Source organism: Podarcis pityusensis (assembly GCF_964106645.2).
Source record: "Podarcis pityusensis genome assembly, chromosome: 2".
Taxonomy (NCBI): Eukaryota; Metazoa; Chordata; class Lepidosauria; order Squamata; family Lacertidae; genus Podarcis; species Podarcis pityusensis.
In genome coordinates, this window is record NC_138029.1 from 38,506,087 (window position 1) to 38,529,132 (window position 23,046).

The 23,046-nt window shown below is 41.4% G+C and overlaps 1 protein-coding gene across 5 annotated transcripts in view; it reads right to left on the reverse strand.

The window, feature by feature from the left end:
- Positions 1 to 494: 494 nt before the first annotated feature.
- Positions 495 to 23,046, reverse strand: part of GAS7 (growth arrest specific 7) — a 133,554-nt gene continuing 111,002 nt past the window's right edge. For all 5 annotated transcript variants that reach the window (XM_080993884.1, XM_080993885.1, XM_080993886.1 and 2 more), the window contains exons 8-14: positions 18,781 to 18,855; positions 16,342 to 16,420; positions 13,904 to 14,032; positions 13,253 to 13,376; positions 11,166 to 11,245; positions 10,559 to 10,657; positions 495 to 10,171 (exon numbers count right to left, since the gene is read on the reverse strand). In XM_080993884.1, the coding sequence (XP_080850010.1) occupies positions 10,058 to 10,171; positions 10,559 to 10,657; positions 11,166 to 11,245; positions 13,253 to 13,376; positions 13,904 to 14,032; positions 16,342 to 16,420; positions 18,781 to 18,855 (700 nt within the window). In that variant the 3' untranslated portion in view covers positions 495 to 10,057. The remainder of the gene's footprint in view (positions 10,172 to 10,558; positions 10,658 to 11,165; positions 11,246 to 13,252; positions 13,377 to 13,903; positions 14,033 to 16,341; positions 16,421 to 18,780; positions 18,856 to 23,046) is intronic.

Here is a 23,046-nt window from a genome sequence, read left to right on the forward strand (position 1 = left end):
TAAGGTGCCAGAGATTTCAGACCAAAGGCTGTCTTTCCTTGGAGGTCTTTTTTAACCGAAGTCGGATGGCCATTTGTCAGGGATTCTTTAGCTGTGATTCCTGCACTGACATATTGGGGACCTGAGTGAAATAAAGCCTAGCTTCACCCCTGCCTTTAGGTCCCTTCCAATTCTGCAACTCTATGATTCTATGACTTATTTTGTGACACAACTGGGTCAGCGTAACAGAAAAAAGGAGCTGATAGCATGCTTTCTGCTGTGTTGCAGTGTCACCACAGAAGATGGTTAAAGGGTATCGTTCCAGCAATTGACTCAATAGGGTCCAAGAGGGTGTGCCTGTTCCTATTCATTGAAATACTGCCTTCTTGCATGCCGATGCATGTTAATCCTTTTCTATGTACTGATGTACATAATCATGTGGATTAATTCGAGTGTGAAGTGGTCACAGAAATCTTGCTGCTTATTAGTGAAAATAACAGTTCAGTAACACAGCATTTAATGGACTGTACAGTTTATTTTACATGAGATGAGACAAAGCTTTTCAAGTGCATAATACAAACTTGCTAAAATAGAGGAAAGTACAAAGTTTATGGAAATGTTTGTACATAAGACGGGGGGAAAAATGTATAGCAAATACCTTCAACATTTAAGGGCTAGATCTGTAAATGGAGTAAATCAGTGCAACTCCAGTGATATTAACATTTAGGAGACATACCTGAACTGACAACAAGGCCCTTAAATTTTAACGAGTATTTATTTACCTCTTCAGCTGCAGTGTTTTAGTCATACAATTGCATGGGACAAAAAAGCCACATTAACAGTTTTCACAATGATTAAAGGCTCACTGCTGTTATTGATACACAGAGCTTACAGTAGAATTAAGTTTTTAAATGTCTAGTCAGCCCAAAAATCTGCAGCTAAGTATTATTACAAAGTTCAAAGCCATTACTGCTGGTAGAGGACACATTTGACTGTAAAAATTTAGAAAGTGTTTAGTAAAAGGTACAGGATAAAAAGACGAGATACACAATGCCATTTTTAAAAATCTCTTTTAAAAAAAACTGTTTTGGGGAGAGCTAGTTGCTGGCCAGATCTGCCCTCCAAATTTATTATATCTGCAAAACTGAATTGTGCACTTTCAATTTACTCATGGATGGTAAAAACAAATACATTGTGAATTTGCTTATCCATATAGCCTGTGATAAGCCTACAGTGTTTGGAAACACAAGTTTTGATAACAGGGAGTGTTGCTTTCATAAGGCTACTCTGACATGGGAGGCACACAGTGAATTCAGATTCACTGGGAAAATAGACAAGCAAATGCAGGTAACAGAAATTTCAGTGTACACCAATTTTGGAAAGGAACACAAGGATATATTTGCCAGAAATCAAAGTCAACAATCACAGTTAAGGATGTTTAAGGCTGCAATCCTATGCACATATCTTGGGAAAACTTCCTTCTGAGTAAATCGGCATAAACTGCAAACTCCATTGATTGCAACCAATTCACTTTGCTATTCATTAGATTGTAGCCACCTTCACTTCCTTGCTCTGCAATAAACATTATTGCTACTACATAGACATGATGAATTGGGTACTCAAACACTGAAGGTAGTCTTGAGTTTTTCCGTTAACCGTATTCAATGCACATTAGGGTCAACCGATTTAAAAATATTGACAGAGTGAAATTACTACTGTCTACAAACCCCAAACATCCAAAAGGTTCATTACAATTTCCATTAAAAGCATCCTCTTCACTTGCAATGCTTATGTAACAGAACCACTAGAGAAGAACATCAGTTTGAAACGAATGCTGCCAAACTTGGAATCATTCTGCTTAAATGTTACTGGGCACTCGCTCAAAACTTGGCACAACCTGGGGCAAAAAAGGCCCTGCACCACTTTTTCAAGGAGTGTTATGTGATTTTCCACTAGCATTAATACTGTAAAAAATTCTATATTAAAAGTGGACTATATTAAGAGTGGACCATGAGTTCAGAAATGTAAAATCTAATAATCTGAGGTGGATTTGTAATCTCTAAAATATTATTTTGCTGTTGGTATTCAAAATGCCCAAACTGGTTGTGCTTTAGACTTACAGCAAGATCTTGCTGGAGTTTACTTGTGATAAGAGCAGCAAAGGAAAATAACTCCCCCCCCCCAAAAAAAAATTCCAGATTGAGTATTTGAACACAACTGAAAATATGTCTGTTCTTTACATCTCTTCTAGATTAAAACCAATCTTATCCAAGATATTTCAACTTAATATAAGTTGGGGGGGGGATTTTCTATTTCTCTTCATTTCCAATTCTCTATGCTTCCAAAACATTGGCCTTCCTGCCGCCGCCCCCTCCAAATAAGGTTCTTCTTATTTTTTTATTTTTACATGGTCCAAACGTTAGAATAAGAGCATTTAGCTAGATTTCAACAGTATTTGGCACCGTGGAGTGCATAAGGACTAAGAAAGTATCGGCAAGATATGTATCTTGCTGAAATCAATGGCATACCATTGGTTTTCTGGATCACACCATAAACAAACCAAGACAGCTGAGCAGAGAACACATCATAGAAAGGAGCCACCATATCACAATGAATTATGTAGAACACACAGCAGAGGCTCAAGACAGGCTTGCTGTAAAGTAAATTTCCAAGCACTTTAAAAAAATTGTAGTTACCTAAATCGACTTTTTAAAAAAGTATCTGTACCAATCCTGATAGCAGGTGGAAGGTTTTCAGGAGGCATAAGGACAAAACCCCAACTTGGAAATCTGACAAAAATTGTTGTCTGAAATTAGACCACAGCGAAGTATTCTGATGCATGTATGAGTGGGCACAGAATGAATGGACATCAAACTAAACATCAGGAAGACTCACTGCCATGTAAGTTGAAGTCCCAGTCATATGGGAATGTCAAGTTTTGGGGTGCAGTGTTCTTTGTTTCATAGCAATTATGGGATAAAAGAACTTATTGTCTTGCTCCGCAATGAACAAATGCCGCAAGACTCTCAAAACATCACCTTAACAGACGTACACAACCATTAGTTCTACAAACACATTGGTTGACTTGCTTATACGAAAAGTGAAGGAAACTAGAGTCACACAAAGTCAAGCAGGAGAACCCCATGCAAGATCAGCAAAATGTAAAATACATGCAGTGCCACCTCCAGGCACAGTGTATGGTTACATAATGCTAAATGTGAGCGTGTACACTAGTCAAATTGCTGGGAACCTTATAAGTTTTTGCCTGCCAGATGCAACTGCATGCTATGCCTTTGAGGTTTTTAAAAAATCCACTGTAACACATCTTAGTTACTAGGTATTGTGATTTACGGACAGGATCTGAGAGACAACACCTTTGGTGCAAGTACTGATAGAGCACAATCAGTTCCGAGTTCATGCAACCAACGAATGTTCACTGTTGGAGACATACTGAGCTCAAGGTATTAGACTGGACAAAGTCTACTTATTTACACTATTCACATATCTTTATCCACATTATATACACAAGTACTGACACTCCTAAATCAAGGCCATATCTGCACTACAGATTTCAACCTGTCTGACAGTCGTCATTCACTCTTCCTAGGTAAGCCTGGGAACTGTACTTCTGAGGTGACGACTAGATATAGCTCTAACAGAGAATTCGCCATAATTTCACCCAACTATACTTTCCAGGACTCTTTGGAAGAAGATATCACTTTTAAACTAGCACGACAAAATCACTATTAGTTTCTAATGGAAATATGTACCATGTGTAGAAGCTTCCCACTCAACACTTCCCAATGAGGGATTATTTTAGATGCTTGATGCCACCTCCACAACTGTTGTTGCAGCTATGGGGGCGAAAATCCTTGCAAGATGCATATTTTGTTATTTCCCTGCTTGATAACAAATCTGGGGCATCATGGATACATCTGTGCTACACTTCCCTATGCCCCACTGTATCGTATAGTAATAGCCTAGTCAGCCTCTAAATTCTATAGGTCTGCTGAATTAATTTGTAAGCAAAAAAAAAAAGTGGGGGGGGGGGATCAAAAGGGAGCTTATGATCAGCAACTGCCAAACAAACTTAGATCAGTTATCAGTATCCTGAGAGTCTCATGCCATGTAGCTGTGCAAGCTAAATCTACACGAAGTTTTAAGAATCATTTTGCCCCTCGCTCCTTTCAAAATGGTTGCCTGCTCATTTCATCAGATGTTCTTTTGTCCTTGTATTCTCAGGTTCGTGCCCTTATGCCCACCTGTCACATTTCCCCCTACTCCCACCTTTTAAAGATGGAAATGTAAGCCCTTTTGTGCTCATAGCCATCCTTACGATGGCACTTCTGTGCTGTTTTCACATCAGAGCCGGGCTAATAATGGAACACTGGATCAGAATGCAGCTGTGAAGGCAGCCCAAGTAGCATTGCTAAGCAAAGCCTAGAACAAGTCTGCAGAAAATAGCAGAAAAGTTTGCTTTCCCTTCCCATTTCACACTATACAGAGGCCGGGCAGCTGGCAAAATTCTGAACTGGATGTAGGAAAAAGTACACAACAGAACAACAGATGTATGAGAAGGAATTCAGAATTTTAATGATGACTTCATCCCTGTTGTAGGGGAGGGAAGGGGGTGGGGAAATAAAAAATAGAAGGATGACTGTAGAGAACTTGAGCTTCTCCACAGTTCACAAAATTGAGCTTATGGACGATATACTCTGAAAGCATACGGAATAGTCCTGAATGGCTAAAAATACCAGGGCAGGCATTGAATTTAGCAGGGATTTAGCAGGTCTTGCTTAGGAGGCCTTGCGTTTATGAAAACATTGCAACCTTAATAAACAATAATACTAACTATGGAGTAAGCCCTACTTTACAAAGGGCTTACTTCTGAGTAAATGCATAGATTTGTTCTGTAAAAGATTACATCTAGCAGCGAGAGTAAAGCTATGTCTTAGGAACAGGTGGCATACAAAACTGGTATGTCCCTGAATAAAGTCAATGAGATTCTACAACAATTATGAAGAGACAGGTGCCCCAGCAGAATAAAGGGTGTGTGTGTGTGTGTGTGTGTGTGAAATATAGCAGCAGCAGATGGCTACACAAGGATGTCTGGCATGGAAGATAAGCACTGTGCTTAGGTTTTATTCATAAACTACGGATCATCTTTTAACTTACTGGGCTGTATTCAATTACAGCATCCCATCAGATCAAGGATTTCCACTTGTACAATGGGTGTTCTCCCCTCCCTGCCATGCCCTCCCCAAATCTGCTCAAGATCACTGGGGGGACCCCAAGAACAGATTTATGGGATGTACAGTGGAAGGAGAGTGGAGAACATTCTGTTGCACAAAGAGAAAACTTTGTACAGGAAGAACAAGATGCAGAGCACAATGTTGGATTCCACCCAATGGGGGGGGGCATTTTTGGATTTGCACATAAGAAAATAAATATGTATTTTATCAAAGTACATCCAGCTTTTTTCCCCCTTTAATTTTTTTGGGGGGGGCCCAAGAGAGTGGGGCCCTAAGCTATAGCTTTTTTAGTTTATATGTAAATCTGGCACTGCCCACAAAGCACATGCCTACTTCCTTTCCAATTGTAATTCCACTCTTTTTGTTACTGCAGGGTAATAGGAAAGGGCGTCAAATTCAAAAGGTGCCAAATTACACCAGTGGCTGGAAAGGAAGAATCGTGAGCGCCTGAGTAAGAGTGTGAACCTGATTATACCTTTTCACTTTGGTCCTGTGGGTATTGATTGCTTGTCCCACACCTCCTGATGTCATATGCCAAACTCCAAACTACTCCACAACTCAAATGGGGAGACGCCTGGCAGGCCTAATCAGCTCTGTGGGTCAGAGGACCCCCACCACTGGCGAACACAGATTTGCATCTGGATATGCTCAGAGTTCCTGTTATAGTAACTGCCCAATGGCTTGCAGATTTGTTAAGTCCCCAAACTGTGCTTAGGAGTGTTTATTTTATTTTAAGCTGATTATCTCTTAGAGCACACTTTTTCCAGAAAAGAAACTGGAGATGTTAGAAAGACATCCCCATAGAGCAATAAAACTCTCCTATGTGAAACTGGAAAACTGAACAAATCAGTTAGGACTTATTTCATATTGTTGAGTGTTGGCAAGTGTATAAGCCATGAGCACTGTGTGTTAAAATGACATTGAGATTAAGCAGCTAGAAAACAGATGCAACAAAAATTGGCTGTTCATGAATGGCTAATCTAATGAAAATTCAAGTTAAATATGAACTGATATAAAAGAAGAACCTGAAGCGTGAATGGCACTTGCGAACCATCTCATGACTGCAAGTCATATAACAAATGTCATTTTTTAAAATATAAAAATAGTAGGAATGTGATCAATAGCACCCAGAAAGCAAGGACATCCAGTGAGAACACTGAGATGGCACAGGAGTTTAACAGAGGCAACGAGGTTTTGAACTTCAATTAAAGAGAAAGAACATCACAAAATTGGCATGCTGAACTTTTTTTGTTGGTCTCCTTTTAAAAGAGCATTATCATTTGAACAGCTCTCTCCTTTTAAATTTTGAGCCCATAAGTTTAGATGAGAATGAAGCACAAATCATAAAGCAGTACAGCAAAGAAAGTTTCTGAGGACAAGCCTGAGTAGAAACATGTTACACATAAAATGGCTGTCTGGTTATGGTGAAATGGTTGGGTGTAATGCTGTGATTGTTTCCCCCGAAAGGCTTTCTTAAGTCATGAAAAGCAACCATCCATTGCATCAGGTTAGGCAGAGAACCAGAAGAGCAAAGAAAGAGGCCATTTAATCTGTTCCTTGCCAACTAATTGTCTATTCAGGATTTGCAAATCGGGGGCAAGGAAAGGGCTCAACAACCCCTTCTCCCGCTCTGCTTGCCCCTTCCTCTGTTTGAAGCCACCTATATCTACTTTACATGGCAAAAGAGAGCTTTAAGGAGAACAAGGAAGGAGAAATGAGGATGTTAGAGGGTAGTACTAATGGCTTGAACCTAATGGAACCGGCTACTCAAATCTTAGAACTCAGTGGGTGCCACTTGGTGCAAGACAGAAATTTTAAAGTGCGAACAGGCTGTATCAGCCCAGAAGAAAAAGGGAATCTGGCATATAAAAATAGCAAAAGAAACAAACAAACCTAGCACAAGCATATTACCAATTACCTTATAGATCTGCCACATTATAAAAAGAGACTTCCAAATCAGTATATAATCTTTAGCAACGTCTGGGAGAGCTTGCTTTAAATGAGGTGGCTCCTCAAAGTAAAATTGGTAGTGCAGAGTGCAATGTGATACCTGCAGACTCTGAAGAAAAAAGGAGAAAGACACCAGAAACATGGAGAGGGAGGATAATGGGTAGGTCACTACAGAACATAGAAAAATGAGACAATTCTTATTTGGTGCAAAGCAGCAGACACAAGAGAACAAAATCTGTCAGGTGCTGTTGAGTATTTATGGAGAAATTGCTTAAAATATATTTTGAGAGATGGTCTGTTATTTTTCACAATTTGTGTGGGCAGTTTCACTTATGTTGGCTGATACCTGAGAACACACGTGAAGGAAAATGAGAGGACAAGGTCTTTATCATGCAGGAGCAGACTGCTAAACAGTGACAAGAGAGAAGGCCAGGAAAAGGTAAGTGAGGGATGCTCCAGACAATGGCAAGCTGGTTGAAGGATGCACAGAATATGGAAATATGACTCTGGTTTTCAAAACAGGAAGAAGAATTGAACGGATGCCTTGGAAATCTTTTTAATGCTGGGATGTGTCCAAGTCTCAATTTCCCCACACATACCAACAGGATAAATCGTTCTTTTTGCAACCTTGATGGTCAGTTTCTTGGGGGTAGAAAGATGAAATGTGTTTCCTATTAGAAACCTGATGTTACACAGAAAGAGGAAAAAATGATATTTCACTGGAAGTAAAGCAAGGGAAGAGTACGCAAGAATGATCAAATTAGCTGAAGTTGTGTTATAATTTATGGGGATAGTTTGCTTGACAGCACCAAACAAAACAAATGTCTCCTCTCCCACCTACACCTCAACCCACCCAGGCCAAAGTGAGCTCATGGAACTCCACTTATCTGCAACACCTATCATCATTCAAAAAATAAAAACATTTATTCAGTGATTATGAGAAATCTAGTCATAGTACAGACTTAGGCATTCCAGTAAAAAGAATATTGGAATACTCAGGAATGACATAAAGGGCTATCTGCTCCTCACATTTGCTTATGACAGCTGATCAAACAAAACACTTGGCAGTATGAGGAACGAAAAGAGATCTGATAAACTCAGAGGGGAAATATTTGTTCTGTATAAATACCAAGGCAAGACAAGGCAAGACAAACGAAGAAAAAAGAGGGACAAAGAACACCGTGGTTCTTCTCCAACAGTTCTCAACATTTGGGACCTCAGGATCCATTGGGTCCATCGTCATTCACAAAAAGAGCTGCACTTCAGAATGTTAGCTTCAGAATGCATATTTGGCCGGATTTATACAATCGTTTCTAATTTACTTGTGTTGATTTTTGGCTATCACAGCATGTTGGGAGCTACATGGAACTCGGTCTTCTGAAAAGGTTTAACACAGACTGAATTCCTTGTTTTAAAATGGCTGCCATGATGGAGGAGTTCAGCAACCAAAGGCCTGTTAAAACCTCCCCAAAGAGCAGGTCCCACTTGAATGTTGCTGTGGCGTGACGCAACCAGAGAGCAATTGGATAAATCCACCTTTTGGGTAACTCATGTCTGAGGTAAGATACATTAGCTAGGAAGTTCTGCCATCTATATAGTCTGTAAACTTGTAAGTTATTTGGTGGAAAGTAAAGCTCAAGCAATGCCTTAATTAATTTGATTTGGCTACAATCTTTCAAGGGAAGCATTCAAAAAGTTCTTTGAAGACTACAGCATCAGGGTCCTAATCACTGTAGCCTTATTATCTATTCAATGGAGGACATCATTTTCTTCTGGAGAGTGCTGATAAATGTGTGCAATTCTCAGAACATTTCCTCAGGAATTGTCCCTGGCAAAGTCAAGGAGACCATGGGTGGGATTCATTGTCACGCTGTTACAAATGTTCTGCCTACACAAGCATATCAGCTTGCCAGATGGAACAATCCCCCCCTCCCACCGTGTTTTTCTGGGGGGCCCTCCTGCCTCCCAAGAACCAAATTTTGGGGGGTGCAGGAGGAGGAGATGGGGGTAAAGCCCTGCTGTAAAGCAGAAGCCCTCCTGCAGGGCTTCCACTGATAGGGTTTATTAGATGAATCCCACCCATTCAGAGTAAGTGGCTTGTGGACTACAGTCAGTGAGTACCTGAGAGGGTATATAAAGAAGGACCAACCTTTTCATAAGGTCACCAGACCTATTACCTCATTTTCTTTTGTACTGAAAAAGACACAATTTAACAGATGGCCTCACAACAGCAGTCTGCAGTCATGGGAGTCAGGATTTGCTAAAAAATACATATTGTACAGGCTTTACTGTTATCCTCACAACACCCCTGTGAGGTAGGTTAGATTTATGAATGCCATTTCATAAATTGTAAAGGGAGGACAGGAGCATTTTCCTCACCCCCCCCCTTTCCATCCAATTAAGTGGCAATATTCAGGAAGATCTCACTCCTTCCAGAGTCGTGTTCAAATTCACCAGTCTCGTTTGTTTGACAGAGGCATATTGTGTCTTAGCATTGCTGTACAAACAGAGCATCATGCAAGGGGAGTAGCATGAGATAGTCAATCACAATTGAATAGCAAAACTCTCTTTGTACCAGAAAACAACCCCTGCAGCTTATCACGAGTGCAGCAACTTCTTGGCTGCTGATAGCCAATTTTTGAAAAGAAGTATAAAGCGTGGCTTCTCAAACCTGGAATGTTCGATGTTTAAGGCAAAGCACAACAGGAAATGAAATAATGATCAAACATGACAGAAATAGTCCCTACAGGCAATAATAAATATATAAGGAAGCTGACAGCAGAACGTCTCTCTTTTCCCTACTCCTGAGGCTTTACAGAACTCTCTCGAACATGGCTGAGACAAGGAGCCCACCACTTACAACCAGCAACAGCAGTCTATATCTCCATATCCACGGGTCTGATATTACCGGTTTTGTGTTCTTTTACCCACAGTTCCCTGTCTTTGGCTGGATCCACTTTCTGAAGCAACTGATCCACGGGTTCTACTGTCTGAAAGACACAGAAACAACAGCAGTGTTACCATAAGAGCACAAAGGAATGCCTCATGAGACCCCCTAGCAAAACTGAACCACTTCCCCACCTCCTTCTCCCGGTTCTTCAGATTTGTTTCCTCACTGTGCTCAGACAACATTTCCAACTAGGCCGTGAGCTATTCCAAGGGTACCATTTTGAAAGAAGAGCAGACCACAGATATTACATCAAGGAGGCCAATGCATTTTAATAGATCGTTTGTTTTTTCAAGTCGTGTGGTACTTATGCCATTGTCTACACTGGAGGGCAAGAGTTTGGCGGGCTCAGTGCAACCCTAAGGCCTTGGGTTTACAAGGGCCTGTTGAAATACTGTTTCAGAAAGGAGAAAAGGCCAAGCAGACTCACGCTTTGGTTGAACATATCTGTCTCGTGCCGCAACTGTGTATATTGACAAAGGTGCTGCCGAATCATCTCCACTCTCTCCACCTCTAGCCTCTCAAGCTCCTGAAAGGAAACAATAAAAAATTTTCATTAAAAGATGGGGGATAAGGCAGTATACTTGAACATCAAATGAAAGGTGAGATTGCTTTATGTGAACCACCTAGAATTTCTTAGCGACTAAGAACTTCACTATTGTTCTCTAAAGAATCCATCTGAAACGAGAGCATGGATCAAACAAGAGCTGAAGCAGATGAGGGCTTTACCTGCTACCACAGCTCCTACTATGAATACCCAATCAATAGTCTCTGTAATGAGCCCTCTCAGAATGCAGGGGCCACTGTAATGATGCACAGACCAGAAAAACTGTTGCGTACACAATGTATGCTGAATTTGCCAAGATAGCTTTTTAAGGTTTAATTTTTTACTATGTTTGCTGGAAGCCGCCCAGAGCTGAACCTGAGAATGTTGTGGCAAAATCAGGCATGGGCTGAACTTTTGATAACGTTTACCAGACGGGCACTTATCACTGAAGTTTTGCAAACATAACATGGAGAGACCCAACATGACATACCAGAGAGGTGGTCACCATTTCTTCAAACCACTTTGACTGGGCTTGATTATACAGATCCACACAGCGCATGAGGTCATCTCCTGCAACACACAAAGCAAAGAACAGTGAGTAACTTTTCTTTGCGAGCCCACTCATCGCCCTAAAGGGTACTTAGAAGTGAAAGTGCAGTTATCTACACGTTCCTACATGCAAGGTGTTAAGAACGAAGAGAATGTAGTGTAGCTAAATCAAACCCATTAGGAGAGAAGTGAGTGGTGATCTCTCCATCCTTATTAATAGGAGTGAAACACAGTTGTCAAACACATACTGCGGGCTCATCCAGCTGGACAGCATGCCTCACAATGGAGCATGTTTGTAAGACAAACAGTGAGAAAGAAACCAGTCCAGTGATTTCCTACCTCCTAGGTGTGTCCTCCTCTCCCTTCAAGGAAATCTCCCCAAGTCTCCCTGGCCACAGAGGCCAAGAGTCATGAAAACATTCAGAAACTGTGCCATGGAACAAAGGGAAAAATATTGTTTCCCACTTTTTGAAATTTCAATTGGACTGAGAAACAAAAGTACAGTTCAGTGAGGAAACAAAATGGAGTTTTTGCCCCAAGCCTTGGATATTTATTTGCTATGTCAAATGGGCAATCCATGCTTGTTTTATGGCTTCCCTTTGTTAAACTCTCTTTACTGGCCAGGAGTAGCTGTCAGGGAGCACCATATAGCTGATTTCCTCGCAGCAGAATTGCTGCCATGTACCAGAATGGTGCGGAGGTGCAGCAGGGCAGCAGTGATGTCATATGAGCAGAGCCAATCAAGCGCCCCTGCCTAGCCCTCACTGCTACCCTCATGTTGCAGCATGCTGGCAAGCAGCAGGAAAAGCTGCTCCTCTTATCAGTTTCAGTATGGATCATTCTAATGCTGCTACTACCTGAGACCCCAAATATTGTTTTCAAGTAGAACAAATGCAGAAGAAGACCCAGGCTAATGCTGTTTTTAAATCATATGATTTTTAAAGCAAGGTTTTTGAGTCAAGTAGTAGTGAATATCTCTCCTGCCATCTAGTGTACAAATCAGAGAGTATGTATTTTATAAAATGCAAATTACTGTATTTTTTGCTCTATCAGACTCACTTGTTCCCTCCTAAAAAGTAAGGGGAAATGTGTGTGCGTCTTATGGAGTGAATGCAGGCTGCGCAGCTATCCCAGAAGCCAGAACAGCAAGTGGGATCGCTGCTTTCACTGCGCAGCAATCCCTCTTGTTGTTCTGGCTTCTGAGATTCAGAATATTTTTTTTCTTGTTTTCCTCCTCCAAAAACTAGCTGCGTCTTATGGTCTGGTGCATCTTATAGAGCGAAAAATATGGTACATGGAATCACGAAGTGTTGAATGTAGAGAGCACCTCCAGAGCTACTTTCTGCTAGTCAAATATTTAACATAAATACAAGGAAACAGAGAGGAAATGGACAAATATAATCACAGAAAGTCACATCACCGAACTAACCAGCTTCAAGGAGTGTTGACAATTTGATATACTAAACTCCTATCTGACTCTTCCAGCATTACAAAGACCTGCATAATTGGTCACTTTTCCTTAATTGCTCTACATACTTTTCCTCCTCTCGTCTTTCAGATGTATGTAACAGTGGTCCTTTGTGGGGGGAAAGAAGCTAAATCCTGGAACTTATCAATAGCACCTAAACCTTGGGATGTCTGTAGCAAATATTTGCAATCTAACCAGAAGGAAGGAACTGTTATGAATTCAGTCCTGATCAACACCAAATGTTAAGATTCAGGGAGTTAGTCAGCCTTCCTCAACCTGGTGTCCATCAGATGCTGTTGGAACACAACTGTTATCATCATTGGCTATTAGCCATGCTGGCCAGGACTGATGGAAGTTGTAGTCCAACAACATCTGGAGGGCATCACATTGGGGAAGTGGAGTGAGCCAGTCAGCATTTGTGCTCTCTTTATCCTCTCACAAAACAGTGCTTCCCGAACTTAAGTTTTCTCCTTAGCTAAACAGCAGGGACTCTGTTCCATCTAACTTTCTTTTTTACACCACTGTTCCCTGTCTTCTTAACACACGTTATCCTCACTCACCAGCTTGGGTGGACTTCCGCCTAGCCTTCTTAATTTCCTCTTCTGTCTTGTTGCTGAGTTTTATCTCCAACTGCTGTGTTTTCATCTCTAAATCCTTTTGCCTCTCCGATAATGCTTTTCGGGCCTTGAAACAAAAAGAAATGACCATGAAATCCTCCTCAGCAGAAAAACAATACCCATTTGCCTCCTCTTTTTCATATCCCTCCCCCCCTTTCAGAATTAATCACTGCAATATGGAACATATGCCCTTGTTGGAGGCCATGAACCTGGAACATGAACCACGAGACACAGAGATTCTTCCTCTTCTGTGTGATAGTTTTAGCACCACAGAGAAGATTAAAGGTGCTCTTCAGAGTACTTCTTCAGATGTAGCAACTATTAAATCATTAGGAATGCTGGAGCAAACAACCTTTAATAATATCAACACTATGTTTGTCTGAGAAGTCAGCTACTTTGGCTTAATATAGGGCACACTAAAAAGTTGAAGCATGAACTACATGCACTTGTTTCTTCAAACCGAAATAGATTTGGCAGGGGAAGAAACATAAGCTATCGTCGTCTGTTTCTGAAGGTGGCATTGCCAAGTTATCCCTAACCTTCAGGCAGCCCACTGACCCCCTCAAATGAACTCATCTGACTGCTTTGGCTTACCTTTTCCACGGATGCATACCGGCTAACCAGCTGCTTCCTCAGATCAGCAATGTGATGGTCATACTTCTTCATGTCTTTCTTGAAGTTTTCTCGGAAGTTGAGAAGGGGTTTCTCCACCTCTGCCTGGAGCTGAAACAAAGGGCAAGGGAAATTTGGTTGAGGAAGGACTAATGGCTGATAATTGATACACCTCTATTCTGGCCATAATTTTTTCAAGGTGTATGGCATAGGAAATTTCCAGTTTGCGTAGTGTGGGTGACACACTCTATTTTTATTTATTTGTTTGTTTATTCATTCAAGTTAAATCCCACCCATCCTTCTGAAGGAGTCCATGCTGGCAAATACATCCATAATGGAGCAATTGAGAAAAAAAGTAACCCCCCCCCCCAATTACAATTAAAAATATTTTCTCATTCACAGCATCTGGTGATTCCAGGATGCCAGGAGCACTATACTTCAAACATCAATTGGAATAGTAACAGCACCGGGGGAGAAAGTATTTTTAGCCCTGTCTCCAAGTTCTGTATTCCTGATTGAAATCTCCTCCTTGAAACTGCTATTATCCCCCCTCAGAGAAAAAGACAGATGCTTGTAACAGTATTGTATTTCCCCCAACAGGACTAGCAAGTGCAGGCGGGGTGTTGGTGGGGAATGGGTGTTCAAAAAATAAGGTGTTAAACAGCCTTTCCCCTCAGCAACGGTGTGCCAGTCAAAATGCTGCATATCCCAATTTAACAGAGAGAAAAGAGCTGGGAGATCTGGCCATGGATTTCCCGGTCACATCTGTTTTGGCTCTCAAACACAACGACATCAGTACTGTCTGCAAAGCAGACCTATTCTGTCTCAACCAACTGCAGGAACGAAAAAGGCAACCAGGGGAAGGACATTTCCACCCCAAGTCATGACTTAGATGCATGTGTACTACATAACCAGCCAAACACTGACTCAGTGTATATTTCAACATGTCTGCAACAATTGAAACCATGAAGCAGGCAAAATTTGTCTGCTGTCTAATCTCTTAACAACTTGATCACGAGAAGGGCAGTTATTCAGCTGAATCAATAGTCTTGGGACTGCTGAGGATTCCTTCCAGGCACAGACTGATGAAAAAAGGTCACTTGAACTAATAGTTTTCTTTCTAAAGAAGTGCTGTGATAGCATTGAAGGTAGTTAATTTCTACCCATCCCAGATTTTCAAACTGAATACCGCCCCAGCACACATATTATGCAGTAATCACACAACCCATAAACTAAACTCCACCCACATTAACTGAGCTTGCAGCCTTGAGCATTGTGATTCCAAGGAAACTGGCACATTTATCAGATGAAAATGGAAAAAAGTTATCTGCAGAACTTGTCTCTATCAGAGGATATGCACCCATTAAGTGATAATTCCACAATGTGCTAACCTATTTTTCTGCTTATTTCTAAGCTGCTAACCTTTGAATAAGGCTGTTTATAATTTTTAATCGGAAGTGCAATTCAACGATAAAAGCTTTCAAATTTCACTATTTTAATGCTTTAATCTCTCTCATGGACTTGACTCATAGTACTTGAAAAAGATCAACTTTGGCTGGTTCAAGGATGGTATTTGCCCAGATATGGAAAGAGGATGGGGTTCCAACTAAGGAAGAGTGGTTGACGAAACTGATGGATTACGCCAAAATGGCAAAATTAACAGGTGTGCTAAGAAACCAAGAGAATTTTTTTATTATTATTAAGGAGTGGGGAATATTTGTGGAATATTTGAAAAACCATGGTATGCAACTATGTATGTTGGTAGGCTTAACTTAAAACAAAAAGTTAAAAGGATGATTAAGATTAATTGTAGAACAATTTGAAATGGAGTAAAGTGGAAAATGCAGTGTTAAAAATTTAAATAAGAAACCACAAAAGGGGGGGAGGGAAGTCTGACATGTATTTGTATTGGAAGTACAAGACTGTAAGATGTGTATCTGTAAACTTTTGAAAACGGAAAATATTTAATAATAATAATAAAACTTTGGCTGGTTCATGCCTAAAGTTTGCATATGGTGCTTTCTTAGGAATCAATGAAGGGACCACAGATCAATGGCAGAGGACATGCTTTGAGTGCAGAAGGTTCAAAGTTCAAACCTAGGCATCCCCACTTAAAAAAAGGATTGCAGAACAGATTATGTAAGAGACCACTGCCAGCCAGAGTAAACAACAGTCTGTCCTGATGGAAGGCAGCTTCCTATCAACCAGCATTAGAGGGCCACAACAGTCATTTGCTTAAATAGCTTCTGATTTTGGGAAAAAGCAACTCACTGGGATCCTTCTGTTCCTCAGACATCTTATCCAGTTTACCCATGAAAATCCCGCAAATGCAGCTTTTATGTAAAACTGCACCCCAGTTTTCAGAAAACATGTTCTGCTGGTCTCAACCCCACACAGAAGATTCCTTATGAAGTGATTACCTTGGAGGAAAACTTGAGGTGAACCTCTGCTTCATCAGCCAGGCTTTTCTTCAGCTGAGACCAAGACTCTCCAAGCGTCCTGAAACATATGTGACGGGTAAGAAATTTACTCATTCATTAGCATCCAATTCTCATCATTACAAACGTACGTTTCTGTTAGCAGTAGCATTCCAAATACTACACATAATGGGAATAGAAGCATTTCAGAGTGCTGAACTCAAAAGACAAAAAATGTAAATTATCTTACATAATTTTTCTCTCTAGACTCATGTTCAGATTCACATTCGGGGGAAGGAAGATGAGCATAATTATTTTCAGCAAAATCTCATCCCATTTCCCCCATCCACCCCCTGGAATAAATTACGCTCACAATCCCTTAGTGCTGTTTAGGCTCATAATTACCATTCATTTGAGACAAACTAGCAACTTTCATACCTGTGCTCTTACTTGTAGTTATAATAATTCAGCAGAGGTAACTAATGACTTCTTCAGCTACTGATTCGAGTGTGTAATTTGATACTTTTTAAATACCAAAAGGGATAGCTTAACCATAAATTGAAGCATAATATGTAGAGTAGACATAAAATGTTGATTAGATCCAGAGTGTCTCCCATCAGACTCCAATTACATTTAGGAAGGTTTTACCTAATGAGGAGCCGTTTGGATGAGTTGTTTGTTTGTTTGTTTGTTTGTTAAGCCTCAAAATGTCAAACAATTGAAATGAGCCCATGACAACACAGAGAATTGAATTAATTTTCTCAGGTGACAGAAAATAAACAATGTGATTTCTTTTAATAGCCTTTTCAAACATGTATTCCAAACTCTTAGTAGCTCCTCCAAGCAAAGTGTCCAATAACTTGTGAGAATTAGTCTACTGGAGGGTATAATAACATAAGGTAACATTAGGTAATGAGCTGGAAGTTTACACGAGTTTCATCATTGAAAAAGACAGGATATAAATGTAATGAATACCAGGTGACAAAGAAAGTTAATCTGCCTTGCTACATGTCCCCCCCCCCCCCATATCACAAAATTTAAAAAGTTCCATAGCCACTGAAACAGAAGAAACGTACAGCGTAAGTAAATGATACTGGACAGTTTGCTAGTGTCTGAAAGCCATCTTAATACTATAGACGGACATGCTGAAATCCAAAGTTTTTGTACAAGACAGGAATTATTTTGCCTACATCTCTTTTGGAACCAGGAATTGAATGCATCCAAGCAGAAACCCAATTCACTATTTGGTATGCAGGCATGCCCCATTAAAATTCCTCTTGTCCTCCAGAGTAGAAAACGAATAAACTGTGAATTCCTGCAGTCAATATACTCTCCTCCAGGAGGACACAAACATTAAAAGGAACAAGGAATTTGTTAAGGGAGCAAACTAAGTTATCAGATGTTTGCGATTCAATTATACTCTGTGGCAAGAAACATCAAAGGGTCTGTAGAGACTCCTTAGAGGAACAAATTTATTTAAAGGCTAACATTTATTTTGGGATATATTTTTGTACGCTAGAGTCCACCTCGTCAGATGCCACGGCGAATCTAGAATAGATGGAACTGCAAAGACTTATAATAAAATACAAATCACATTTCTGAGTTGGAAAGGACATAAAACGTGGTCAAATCCCCATCGCAAGAAAAATCAAATGTATCAAAAGGCTACATTATATATGCTCATTGACCGCATTTGCAAATAACCGTAAGTCACGGTTAAAGGCTTATTTGGACTGAACAGTGTGCTAGAGCACATTGCCCAATCGCTTCCGCTCCAACTTGTCCCCTAGTGGGAGAAACAAGCCATGAAGCCTGAACCTGAGATGTGGTTTGTTTCACTCTAACAAACCATGACTACTCATCGACATAAAGCCATTGTTTGTTGTTGGCTTGTTGATCTGGTTTATTAAAGAGAAACAAAACAGAATCCCAGTTTGGACCTAACAAGAAGCCAATGATTCATGGCTGGTTGTTCCCACTGGTGAGGCACAAAGCAGGAGTAATCAGGCAGTGTGCACTGCTCTGTCTCAATAAACCATTAACTATGGCTTACTGCTACTTGACAGCTGGCCTGCTATACAGTTGTGCTGGATTGAAACTTCCACGGAAAGAGAAGAGGTATATTTCTCTAGGATCCTTACTTTCTCTTCTAACTTCCAAACACTTAACACATTACTGAAGTATCAATACACTTTTTTTCTTTTCATTTTTTCAATGGATAGGTGAGCAACTGATCCTTTTCTTCCCCATCAGAGTACAAATTACAACCTTTCATTCTTGTGCTGATTTCCAAAGAAAGAAACCACACAGGATGGACCCAGGGTCCAATGTCGATCCCAGACAGAAAGCAAGAAAGAGCGGAGAAATTATTTAAGTAAAGGCACAGGTTTTATAGCTACATGGGATTTCATCCCTCTCACAATGGAAAGAATATGACCTTACCCTTCTTCCTGGGCAGCCAATGAGTTTTGTGATAGTTTGGACAAGTTCTTGGCATATTCTTCCTCAATCTTTATCCTGGAGAACGGAAGAACACCAGCAGAAATATATTATTTAGAAGAACAGTATCTCACATTACAATAGATGTTTTCACACATTGTATAACTCAACTTGCAAAACCCAACAAGCTGAGTAATCATTATTGAAAATCCTCACCAAGGTAATACAGGTCAATTCTTGTGTCTTCAACCCTAACCCCATATATCTATGGATGGAATCTATATGATGGAAAGAATAGGTTGTGTGTAACAGGACAAAGCAGCTCCACCTCCCTGGTATGTGGAACCAGGTTGGGCAGCTCTTTCTGACTTGTCAAAACAGCTGAATCTAGTCCAGCTCTTACCAGAAGCCAAAGCAAGATTTCAGTTTTCTTTAAGTCAAAAAATGTATTTATGATGCAAGAGGATCCACCTGCAAGAGGATCTTTCTCTGCTACTCCTCATAGTGAGATATTCCATTGCTCTAAATAGCCCCATCAATACAAACAGGCTGATAAATAAGGTGTGATGAACAAGTAGCCCTTTGACAATCTGCTTGGTCTTCCTCAGGGTCTGAATCTTCCCCTTCCAGGTCTCCTACCCTTCCCTTGGCATCAGACACTTCTTGAGACCCCAATTCCACCCTACTGGGATCATTCACAGACTCCTCTAGCTCCAAATCCTCAGGCTCCCCCCACTCTTCCTCCTGGCCATACCATCCCCTCCATGAAATTTCCATAGGCAAAGGCACCCCTTGCAAGAAACTCTGTTGTGCATCCAAACTCAGTGCTAAGTAGGACTGAACCCCTCATACATTGGATTATATGTGGGGAACTCAGTCCAGCTTGGTCTGGATGTGTGAGACAACTCCTCCCTGAAGGAAGCTCTCTAGTGCACCCAGTGCTTTTTTCACTTTTTCACAACATTTGAAAAAGAAAGATGCCAATACCGTATTTTTTGCCCCACAGGATGCACTTTTTCCCCTCCAAAAATGAAGGGGAAATGTGTGTGCATCCTATGGGGCGAATGCAGGCTTTCGCTGAAGCCTGGAGAGCTAGCGGCATTGGTGCACACCGACCCCTCTCGCTCTCCAGACTTCAGGAAGCTATCCGCAAGCCTTGTGAGCCCGCGGGAGTTCCTGCGGGCTCACAAGGCTTGCGGGCAGCAGCCTGCAGCCCGAAGCACGAGGCACCCTCCGGAGGGCGCCCCGTGCTTCGGGCGGGTGTCCGCAAGCCTTGCGCGCCGGCGGGAGGTCCCGCTGGGCGCGCGAGGCTTGGGGCGGCAACCTGCCGCCCGAAGCACGGGGAGCCCTCCGAAGGGCGCCCCGTGCTTCAGGCGGGTGTGCGCAAGCGTTGCGCGCCCGGCGGGAGGTCCTGCCGGGCACGCGAGGCTTGGGGCGGCAGCCTGCCCTTCGGGCAGGTGTGCGCAAGGCTTGGGGCAGCAGCTGCGGCGGGGGGGGGAAATAATTTTTTTTTATTCATTCCCCCCCCCAAAAAACGAGGTGCGTCCTATGGGCCGGTGCGCCCTATAGGACGAAAAATACGGTACTCTGTACCCTTGAGTACCTACAGAAAAAAAGCACCGAGTGCATCCAAGGTTTCTCAGTTTGGCTGCTCTTTGAAGTGCCAAAGTCAGGGCTTCAAAGCACCTCACAAACAGCAAGGAACTGTTAAAAGGAAGGCTTTTTTTCCTGATTCCAGGACTTCAAAGCAGCAAAACACTTGATGTCATTTGTTACATTACGTGACTGACAGGTGGGCAACCCCATCCACCTTTCAAGGCAGATGCTGATGCAGCTTTGGTCTGTGGAGCCACCTCTGCACTATACTAAAATCGTATCTATTTGAAATACATTCACACACCCCTCAAAAAAAACCCCAACACTGTGGGGAGCAGTGAATAGTCTCCCAAGCAGGGGGTCAAATACACCCATAGAAAAGACAAAAAGACAGGTGCATAAACTGCTATTGTGTGTGGTTTTTTTTTTTAAAAAAAAACAACAAACAACAACCAATCCAAACCAAACCAAACATCTCAGTGTCAAGCAAAAACAGAGTTGTACTATTTGATAAAAACTGCGGGGTGGGGGTTAGTGAGAACGATATTGATCTATGTAAACTCCTGTTTCTTTTGTAAAGCTGTGAATGGCCTCTGCTCTCCCATTTCCATGGAAGATATGCAATATGGCTATGTAATGTATTTATGGACACATATTTATATATTTGCCATTTTGTGCCAAAGGTTACTTTCTGTGCTCAAGAGCTGTGTGGATTTGTTGATGATCTATACTCTGTCAAAAGGATTCCCACTTATCCTTATGCTTAAGATTTTCCACTGGCACAAGATAATGTTTTCCTACCAATTCACCACTGTCCAATTGAAATGGGTAATGGTAGTGGCGCCTTCATTGTCCTCTGACCAGGCAAAGTCCACTCTTGGAACACAGTGTTCCAGTTCTCCATTGCAAGCCATAGAGAAGTAAATCTCCATCCTATTATTATTATTTGGAAAGCTATTTATAACAGTGCTCTTTTTCTTCTAAGAGTAGTTATAAATAATGAGCAGCTATAAATAATAACTGTTTATCTTTCTCTCTCGCGCCTTCTCCTTTCACGTCCTGCATATATTTTGAGTTATTTAAACTATGTTCTAGCAGAGCAGAGGCAGACCGGATGGGGTGAGGAAAGATCCCCACCCCCCGGATGTGCTAAAGTCACAGAAGATCGTGAAGTAGAGAGAACTCAAGAGGATTTGTACTTCTATGATTCCTAAGTCTCTACAGTGAAGATTAAAATGAACCCTTAGTAAATACAGGGACTGTACTAATATCAAACAATATGAAAAAATTAAATGCCTTGCTAGGTTGCAACCAGAATTTCTTAAATCCAACAACCCAGCTTTATGATTTCTGGAGACACAGGGATGAAAATAGAGATCCTGTGAGTATTTTTTGTTTGTTTGTTTACAGGACAATCCTGCAGAAAAATACTAGGGGAGGTCATTTTTGCTCATCCCCCCTTCCCAATACAGCCCTTGTGAACTCTGAAAATCCACTCTAGAGGGTAGGTGGACCTTCTGGAATAGCATGAAAGGGCACCCAGATGTGTGTATATAGGGATATTTATTTATTTTTTTAAAAAATCACCTCCCCACCTTCTGTCAGCCAAAGACTTCACTGGATCTAAGGTCCTTCTCTGAAGTCCTTCCATTTAAGAAGAGCAACTCCAGGCATATAGACAAATGTTATAAAGAGCAGCTCTGGGCATATAGATGTTGCTCCTCCATTCATGTATGATAAGGGACTTCTACTGTCTCCCTATTCCATTTGCAACATTTCCCACACCATTTCCAATCACCAGGAGCAGGTTTTTGATAGGTACAGGCTGCAGAAGATGTAAAAGTCCCATTCCATGAGTGTGAATTCTGTTCCTTACACAGAAGGAAAGATAGGATCCAAGCTATAGAACTGTATAGCTGGGAAACTGGATCAGACACATCAACTGACCCTTCTGGAATTAGTTGCCAGCTGAAATTAGGCACCTACTTGATGTCTGGGTGGCTATTACTGCCTTCTTATTTAAGAAGAATTTCCTTGAAGTGTGACCCAGTCATTTACTGGAAAATTTACTGGAATATTGACTAAACAATTTTTTTAAATGGCTTCATTGTTTGTAATAATAATAATAATAAAATAAAATTTTACTGATATCCCGCCCTCCCCAGCCGAAGAAGGGCTCAGAGTGGCTAACAACAGTAAAAGTAAACACAGCATTCTAAAATCAATTCATTCTAAAATCAATTCAGAATCAAATTACCGTAATGGCAACCATTGGGCTAGAGTTCTAAGAGGATTACTAAAGGAGGGGGTCAGGCTGTGCCTTGGTCAAAGGCCTGGTGGAACAGTTTTGTCTTGCAGGCCCTGCGGAAAGATGTCAAGTCCCACAGGGCCCTAGTCTCTTGTGACAGAGTGTTCCACCAGATCGGGGCCACAGCCGAAAAAGCCCTGGCTCTGGTTGAGGCCAGCCTAACCTCCCTGTGGCCCTGGACCTCCAAGATGTTTTTGTCTGAAGACCATAAGGTCCTCCGTGGGACATACCAGGAGAGGCGGTCCCGTAGGTACGAGGGTCCTAGGCTGTATAGGGCTTTAAAGGTTAAAACCAGCACCTTAAACCTGATCCTGTACTCCACCGGGAGCCAGCTGGTATAGCACTGGGTGAATGTGATCCCGCAG